The sequence below is a fragment of the Ictalurus punctatus genome, chromosome 9 (assembly GCF_001660625.3).
Source record: "Ictalurus punctatus breed USDA103 chromosome 9, Coco_2.0, whole genome shotgun sequence".
Taxonomy (NCBI): domain Eukaryota; kingdom Metazoa; phylum Chordata; class Actinopteri; order Siluriformes; family Ictaluridae; genus Ictalurus; species Ictalurus punctatus.
In genome coordinates, this window is record NC_030424.2 from 1,562,230 (window position 1) to 1,571,308 (window position 9,079).

The 9,079-nt window shown below is 40.0% G+C and overlaps 1 protein-coding gene across 2 annotated transcripts; it reads left to right on the top strand.

Annotated features, from left to right (window-relative positions):
* The first annotated feature begins 1,890 nt into the window (after positions 1–1,890).
* Positions 1,891–4,528, top strand: socs4 (suppressor of cytokine signaling 4). Of its 2 annotated transcripts, XM_017476422.3 has the most exons (2): positions 1,891–2,019; positions 2,710–4,528. In XM_017476422.3, exon 2 carries the CDS (start codon positions 2,738–2,740, stop codon positions 3,899–3,901), a length of 1,164 nt encoding a protein of 387 aa, XP_017331911.1. In that variant the 5' UTR covers positions 1,891–2,019; positions 2,710–2,737; the 3' UTR covers positions 3,902–4,528. The 2 variants fall into 2 exon arrangements, with proteins under 2 accessions (XP_017331911.1, NP_001316202.1); NM_001329273.1 differs by lacking the exon at positions 1,891–2,019 and having other exon boundaries at positions 2,738–3,904.
* Positions 4,529–9,079: the final 4,551 nt, after the last annotated feature.

A 9,079-nucleotide genomic window follows, 5' to 3' on the forward strand; every position in this document is an offset into this window, starting at 1 on the left:
CTGAATCCCACTGTTCTGGTCAGGTCTTTTGCCTGTATAGTGTAGATACAGATACACCTCTTCTTTGAATATATGCATAATAGTATATGTAAGCAATTTGCATACGATTGTATATTTAATTATTCTAAATACAGATTTATCTTTTATTAATATTTGGTATCTACAAACATTTAGACAACCTGGACTGACACAACCTCTTTTAGCTGAGGACGACATCATTAACCTTCAGCCTCTCGAGACGCCCAAGTGTGTGTTAGTGCAAAACAATTGCATTAATATTTCATCGCAATAAGGAAGGTTGTCAAACATGAGACGTGATTGCAGGGGGGGGCGGAATAAAAAATAAAGCTTGAAAATGACATCACCTAATTACCCCTAAATCCTGAGGAGTTGAATTGAATTGATCTTTGAGGCCTTTTAGGCCGCCGTCCTTCAGCTTTTGATATCTGACACTGAGAAGGTTTTTTTTAGGCTTGGTACTGGAAATGGCATCTGAGACCTGGACGACGGTCACGACGGCTAATGGGTGAGCAGAAGGACAGAGCAGGACTGGCCGGATGTGTACGGCTTCGAGGAAGACTCATATCGATCAGAAAATCAATAAATCAAGCTCTCAATGCTGGTTGAGAGCTCTTTCCGTTTCCGCCCTAACAAGATTGCCTGGGTAAATTAACGGCTGCTGCTGTCGACTAATTATAAGACAGACTGGTGGCTAGCCAAGGCCGAGCTGGAGCTCAAAAATACCACAAATGTAGCTTAACATGTGTTATATAATTAACATGTCTACCACTGCCTATAGACACAGAACATATATATATATATATATATATATATATATATATATATATATATATATATATGGTAATTCAACACTGTAAGGGTTAATTCAGCTTTAATAAATAGAAAAGGTGTTAAGACTTGATTAAACACTAAGTTTTAATCTACAACGTGAAGTGTTAATTTTTCTTAAGTAATGCCATACATTTAATACTTTTTGTCCCTTTATAGTTACATTTATTGTTGTAGAACGTCCATGAAATAAATTAGCTCCTGTTGTCACTTGCATTTTTGCTTGGGCTGTAGTCAAATCCAAGACAAGTCCAGGACCAGGACTCGTCGAGATCAAGTGAAGACCATGCCTTAAGTCAAGATCGAGACCAAAAATCTTTAAGCTCTTTTCCAGGCAAATCCTTTAAGACAACACGAACAATATTTTTACAGATTTCCAATTCAAGAGCAAAACCAAGACGAGTCCGAGTACAAATACGAGTACAAAGTTCACAGAAAACGTCTCGAGACTGGACTTGTGTCAGTCCTATAGTCGTAATTATAGCAGCTATAAACAGTCATTCCCTCAATGCTTTCTTAATTCTCTTGAAGCCAATAAGACAACAAAAAAAATGCAGTTCGTCATGTTACCAAGGGACCACGAAGCACAAACTTAACGTTACGGTTTTACCTTTGACTGTTACAAAGCACTGACACTGGAGACTCCTTCCATAAACGTCCTCTCAGAAAACAATCATTTATGAAGTCCACGTGTAAGTTGTCACTGTAATAACGATAAAGCATGACATCGAGCGTATTAATACAAACCTGTGATTTGCCTTGCAGCCGGAACTACTGTCAGAGCTGCTGTCATTTAAATAAATAAATAAATAAATAAATAAATAAATAAATAAACACCTTCAGATTCCAGAATTCGGCCCATAAAGTTTGTAGGCTGTAGTTCCACGCTTTAGCTGTTAATTCCCCGCCGTGCGTGTTATTTTAACGCCGTGAGCTCTCAGCGAAGGGTCGGTGCACGTCTCTGAGGAATTGCTCCATGAGAGCGCTTTAAAGGCGAGAGGCGCGCTCTCTCTGTGCTCATTACACTCTCGGTGCGCCGCTCACCACTCACACACACTCACACGCACTCACACGCACTCACACAGATTCGCCTAACGCCATGGGTCGATTCACTGCCTGAGGAATAAATATTAACATCTTACATTTTAGACTCTGTTGTTGAGTTTGAAGGTAAGCCCTTTTTTCTTTTCTTTAAAAAAAAAAATAAAATAAAATTATTTTAGGGACATTTAATGTTGCTGTTTATATTATTGCTGCATTTGTTTTCTGCTTTTATGTGAATAATCTTTGTCTTTTTTTTTCACTTGTGAAGTAAACTGGGAAACAGAGGGTCAAATGGCAGAAGAATTTATTGAATGCACTGACAGTTTATTTCAAGTGTTAAATCGTTTGTAAACAAATAATTAAATAAATAAATAAATAAATAAAGAATGACATTTAATGGCTAATTGTCTGATTAAACAAAGCCCTGGCATGCTTATTTATTTACTGTAAATTTATTTATTTACTTATTTATTTACATATTAACATACTGTTAATATGCAATTCTTCGTTTTTTTTTAAAAAGGGAACGTGAATATATGTTTATTAAAGTTATTTTTCATAAATAAGTTTTTCATAGCACATTTCTCTTGAGGAAATAAGCATATTCTTTATTTTTTTATTTTGTTTTTGAAAAATGAGTAGCTGCTTTTAAATGTCTTGCTCTACAATTATTATTATTATTATTATTATTATTATTATTATTATTATTATGTAAATAATAATGTGGCTTACAGCTTGAGCTTGATTATATCAGTGTTGAACTATAAAATGATAAACCGCTCTGTATATTTTACTTTGTCCTCTAATCCCGTGCAGCACGTGAAGCGGATCCTCCCTCCACATTATGTCAGAGAAGAAATCCAGACCCTCAGATGCGCGTCCCAAAAACCTGCGTAGCTGGAGCGTGGACAGCTACATCCGCAGCGTTAAGAAGCGCTCGCGTGGTCCGCGCCATGACGCCCCTGCAAGAGGAGGAGAGGATGTAGACGCGCCAGATGAGCAGAACGTCCGCTCAACTTCCTGTCCCCAGAGACGGAGGGAGAGGAAGTGCAGCTGCACGGCTATCGGAGACGGAGACATCGACTCCATGTGCAGAAAAGCGCTGTCTCGACGATCTCTCAGACAGAAGTTCCAGGATGCGGTGGGGCAATGTCTGCCTCTCCGTGGCCACCATCATCATCACCACCACCATCATCATCACCATCATCACCAGAGCGGCTCATCGAGACCGTTCTCGGTGCTTCTGTGGTCCAAGCGCAAAATTCACGTATCCGAGCTCATGGAGGACAAGTGTCCCTTCTCGCCGAAGTCTGAACTGTCGCAGTGTTGGCACCTTATCAAGAAGCATGGCGCACATCAGAACGCATCATTAGTCCTAGAGGATCACAAAAGCGGAGGGTTGCCTTCGTCCCCTTCGACTTTTATTTCCTGGGAGGAAGTCAGTTCTAATGGTGCTTCCAGCTTGACCGACTGGGACACGTCCTTTATTCACGGAGCGCCCCAGTGTTGCGCCCACGCCGACTACATCTTAGTTCCCGATCTTCTCCAAATCAACAACAACCCTTGTTATTGGGGCGTCCTAAACCGCTTTGAGGCCGAGCAGCTCCTAGAAGGCCAGCCTGAAGGCACCTTCCTGCTCCGAGACTCTGCCCAGGATGACTACCTGTTCTCAGTCAGCTTCAGGCGCTACAGCCGCTCTCTGCACGCCCGCATAGAGCAGAGCGGTAAACGCTTCAGCTTCGACTGCCGTGACCCCTGCATGTACAGAGACGTGAGCGTCACGGGCCTGCTGAAGCACTACAGCGATCCAGCCACGTGCCTGTTCTTCGAGCCGCTCCTGTCTCGCCCCCTTCCCAGGAATTTCCCGTTTTCCCTGCAGCATCTGTGCAGGGCATTAATCTGTAGCTGCACTACGTATCAGGGCATCGAGACTTTGCCTCTGCCTCACTCACTCAGGGATTACCTCAGGCAATACCACTTCAAATGTGACGGGGCTTGTGACGTGTGACGAACTAGACGGAAAAGCAAACGGACTTGTGTTAGAGTCATAAAGAACGTGGGTTCCTGAGTGGCGTAATTATTATTATTTTTTAACTGAAGATCGCGAATTCAAATGGAAACGTTACAGCCGTCTGTCTGAGCTCGGGAAAGGACATTATCGTCCCTGATTTTCTGGGAGGAAGGAAGACGATGGCCTCTATTAACTCATTTATACAAAACAGGGTAATAATAGTAGTAACAAAATTAAAATTAAAACTACAGTAAATACCTGACAAAAGAATTACGACTAAACAACTAAAACAAAATGTCTCTCACGGTAAAAAAAAAAAAAAAAAAAAAAAAGTCCCTCTGATTTCAGAAATAAAGGTACTAAACTGTACTTTTCCTTGTTGTTGTTGTTTTTGTACCTCTAGCTTGTATCTTTTACCTGAAAAAGTGAATATAAGATCATTTTAAGGTACATAATTTGACTTAAGTATCACTGACGTACCGTAAATGCACACCCTACAGGTACATATCGCAACAGCAACCAGGACGTTTATTGGTACCTTTATTCCTGAGTGTGTGTATGCAGATTTTGTTTATTTACCTGATACATTTTTGCGTTTTCTTTTTGTTTTTTATTTATTTAAACATTAGCATTTGAAGTATTTTTGTATTTTATGGACTGTTCAGTCTCGTGGACAGTCTCAAAATAGATTTGCGTGAATGAACCACAGAAGCACTGTGAGTTAATCAACGGTTAAAGCAGTCAGTAGGCAAAAATTCATTTTAAAACCCATTTTAAAACTTGTCCCACATTCAGACAGCCGTAGTCCTCTTTAGTTGTAGGACATTTTTCAGACCTTGAACATCCTTTGCTCATTTCAGCCGTGATGTGCAATATACCTTCGGTTTTGAGACACGAGCAGCAATTTCCACAGAAGAGATGGAAACACATTCTATCTCTCATCCTGCTGAACTGGAAACTGTCGTGTGATAGGAGAGATAATGTGATGGGAGCTGGCGCCGACTAAATCGGTAGAAAACTGTAGAAAGCCTCTGGCTGGAAAATGTCTTCCTGATGAAGGTCATTTCGAACGATCTAGTCGTAAGGCCAGGAACAAGCACAGAGACATCCCGAGTCTTCTGGGGGGGAAAAAAAAAAAAAAAACGTAAACTGGATCCCTTCGGTCAATTTTATTTGTATAGCACTTACAATAGATTTCGATCCCAAAGCCATCGGCAGCCGTGACGATGACACAGGAAGGAACTCAAAAAAGGACCCCATCCTCTTTGGTGTTAGTGCGATTATGAATCTATACACTGTACAGGAATAGAAGAGTCAAAACAAACGGTACTAAGTATGCCTTAGGACAGTCTTTATGATTACAGCAGCAGTTCTTAGGTGCAAATCGACGGTATCCAGGTGAGATTAAAACACTGAAACAAAAAGTGAGACTTGGGATCAAACGGTGAATTTTTAGGACCTTTCATCAATGCATCGATTCCAGCCAAGCTCTAATCCCCTTACATTTAAGACGTGTAGATTTAAGATATTTATTTTGACATTTCTAGTAGTAGTTAGCTGAGATAACTGGACTCGTCCAATCGTTTGAGAGGCTCCATGTTTTTATCAGATGCAATACATTGTCCACACTAATACAGCTACCTGGGAAAACCCTTAACATGGTGAAATTGTGACATTTCCTACTGTATAGAGTATGGAAATGAACTGAATCAAAAAGTTCTAACATTTTAAAGCCCGGTTAAACGGCAAAAATGAAATGATTTCATTCCGACCGAAGGAGTCGGACCACGGCAGACACTTGGACAGGTGATGTCCGATTACAAATCGAATCGATAAGGCTTGGGTCCATTTTGCTACGTCACTCAGCTTGATCAAAAAACGTGACATTGACCGTGACTGTGTAAAAAAAATAATAAAATTAAAAAAAAAAAAAAAAAAAAAAAAAAACCCAACACTTCACTTTTACACATTTTTTTTTTTTTTTTTTTTTTTAGACATAATGACCTTGATCTTTGATCAAGGTTTAGAAAGTAGCCTAAATAAAAAATATTTACAAATCGTCTTTGGTGAAATACACTATATTTATCTTTTCTTAAAGGTTTCAAAGTTGGGGTACCTGTGCAACAAGGGTTATTTGGCAGACAAAGTGAAATCGTAATCCAAATCCAAAAAACGTTAAGGCAGGCAAAAGGTCAAAACAATCGGCGACAGTAAACACAGTCAAAGGATAATCTAAGGGGGGTGGTGGGGGGGGGGGGGGGTCAATATAAACACGGCAAGACAGTCAGACGTAACGAAAGGCTCAGGAGTTACAGAATGTTACGTATGGCGAGACTTCGCAAAGAATTTGGGCTGCTTAGATACTTTAAATAACAGAAAGTAGTTAGCGTTTGTGATAGTACCTCTACTGGTGAGGAGGGGAAGTGTCCTAAGCCTCGTCTACGGTATTTTACAGACAGAAAAACTCCTCGTTTTGTCGTCTTTTTTGGCTGTTTGTCATCTGATGTTTTCCCAGGCTTCCGGCCGTATATCTATAAAACGTTGGAATGCAGGAAATGTGTTTATACTGTACATAAATCAGTTCAGTTATAAAAGAGTGACCAAAAACCAACAAAACAGCACCAACAACACTGGCTTTATCTCATGTATGTCACGGAGCTGGACGATCCCCAGACGATCAGGAGCCTATCACTCGAACATCTCCATATTTCACCATCCACGCTCTAGTGCGAAAATAACTTTATATTTCAGAAATCTTCGGTGGTTGAAACGACGCTCCCGTGTGGACGCGAGCTCGAAAAACGAAGACAAACTTTAGAAACGCATTCATACGGATGTGGACAAGACCTCACCATTGCATCGCGTAATACCGAACGGTGAATTTCCGAATCGCATTAAAGATCAAACGGTCCATGGCTCACACGCTGCGTTTCTACGGACTGTATCTAGGTGCGAATGAGATCTCAGACATACACCTGAGATTAACCGTGCGATGATTGTGATATCATTTCTTGATTTGTTTTAGCGTAGATTTGTTTGTTTATTTATTTATTCGTTTGAGCAAAATGTGCGCGGCCGTCTATAATCGATAGCCGATTATATTTATAGCCTTTCAAAATGACCCGTTGCCTTTTAGCAGATTTGCACTTATACCCCATATGAGAGGACGCTGTTGTAAAGTATGATGTCTGATATTCTGTGTATACTGTGTATATGAACGGATCTCTGTTGTCGATCTTCGTGACGAGACGGAACAGCCGCAGTTTCTCCATGCTGACGTTTTGACGTCGTATTTATCATAATGTATGGCCAGATGGAAACGACGAGACGCTCAGTAGGAGAAAAGCAATCGGACATCTCCGTTTTTAATCATATAATAGCCTACTGTGTCATCGCCCTTAAAGCACTTGTCATTTAAGCGATCCATATTGTTAACCGATAACCTTGAATCCCTCCGTCGCCGAATAATAATGTGTAACAGCTCACAATTTTCAATAAACACTGCCTATAAATACTGACCAGGTTAATGTGTGTGAGTGATATTTTCTTTGTATTGCTGCTATTAAGTATGGATCGAAGATAAAAGACTATAAAGCCATCACGATGCATTTTTAATGAGGTTTCTCAATCCGGCTTTTATCCGCACAAAGGGCCTCGTTTATCAAAACGGATACGAACGAAATCGTCCGTATAGCATTATCGGGAGCGTTTACCCCGAAGAAACGTGGTGTTCACGAAAACGGCGATTCGTTCGGGGAAAATTTTTTTTTTTTAAAAAACCCCCGAAACATTCATATCCCGTGAGAGTTTGTGTAAATGTACATATAAGGAAACCGATCGCGATCCGCTTCCAGTCGTAGAACTGTATCATGTATTTCAGTTACAAACGCAAATCTCGTGGACGTTCTTTGTGAAATTTGATCATTTCATATCAATGACATGAAAGAACTCGACCCAAGACGTCCTTTGATCCGATACAGGGTTAGTGTACTGTTTGGCAATTTTGTGAACGCTGCACTTAGGAAGAGCTCTTCTACCGTTTAGTCGTCATTTATCAGCTCTCTGTGAGCTTTACCTTATATGGAGTTTTGTGGGCGTTACTAAATGTACCGTAAAGAAGCCGTGCCGTAAACCTATTTGTCATTTATTTATATTTATTTATATTTAGCAACATACAAACGAGTATGAACAAAATCTGACTTACGAAAACGTTAAGTTCGGTTTGACGTATGAAAACAATTTTTGCAACAGTCAGAGGTGAAACTTTATGTTTTCCGCCAAGGTCTTCAGGAGGTTCTACAACATTAAATTTAACTATAAAAGGATTAAAAAAAAAATAAGTATGACATGTTAATTAATACTGTCAATCCCTGAGATGGATTGGCATCCAGGGTGTACCCCGCCTTGTGCCCCATGCTCCCTGGGATAGACTCCAGGTTCCCAGTGACCCTGTAGGATAAGCGCTATAGAAGATGGATGGATGGATGTTAATTAATACATTAAAAAAGATCATTATTGTCAAATTGCTGTAGTATAAGAGGAATAAAACAAATTGAGGTGGGGGCTGGGGGCTGGGTGGGGGTGCGGCTTGCCTATAAAAGTACACCCCATGTGTTTTAAAGCGGATTATTTTGGACCAAGGGCGACAGCACCATCAGTGACTGTAAGAAAAATTCTTTCTAGCTCAGACTGTAGACTCATGCGGTCTATCAGAGGGCTTTAACAACAGAATAATAATTTTGTTAAAAATTGTACCTGAAAGCTAGATTAAACATTTCGAAAGGCTCAGACTTTTTCAAGAGTGCATGAGATAAATGGTAAAAAAAATAAATAATAAAAAAAAAAGATAACTGATGATTCAGTGGATTGTGATGTATAAATCTCTGTATTAATACTGTATGTAGATATTTTTCTCCACCAGTCCACTATAATCACTTGTTCACGAGAGCCATTTCACGGATTCTCCTTAAGACAACAAACACTGTAAGCTAAAGACTGTCTGCAGACTGCTCTAATGTGTTTAATCCTGATGTATGTTCATCTGAGAAACCAGATTCTCAGATGTCTTCTGCAGGAACCATAAACATTGATCTGTAAAACCCATCATTATTAAATATTAATGTTCCTACGATCGGATTATCATCATGACTATCATTACGATCGCCGTGTAAGGAA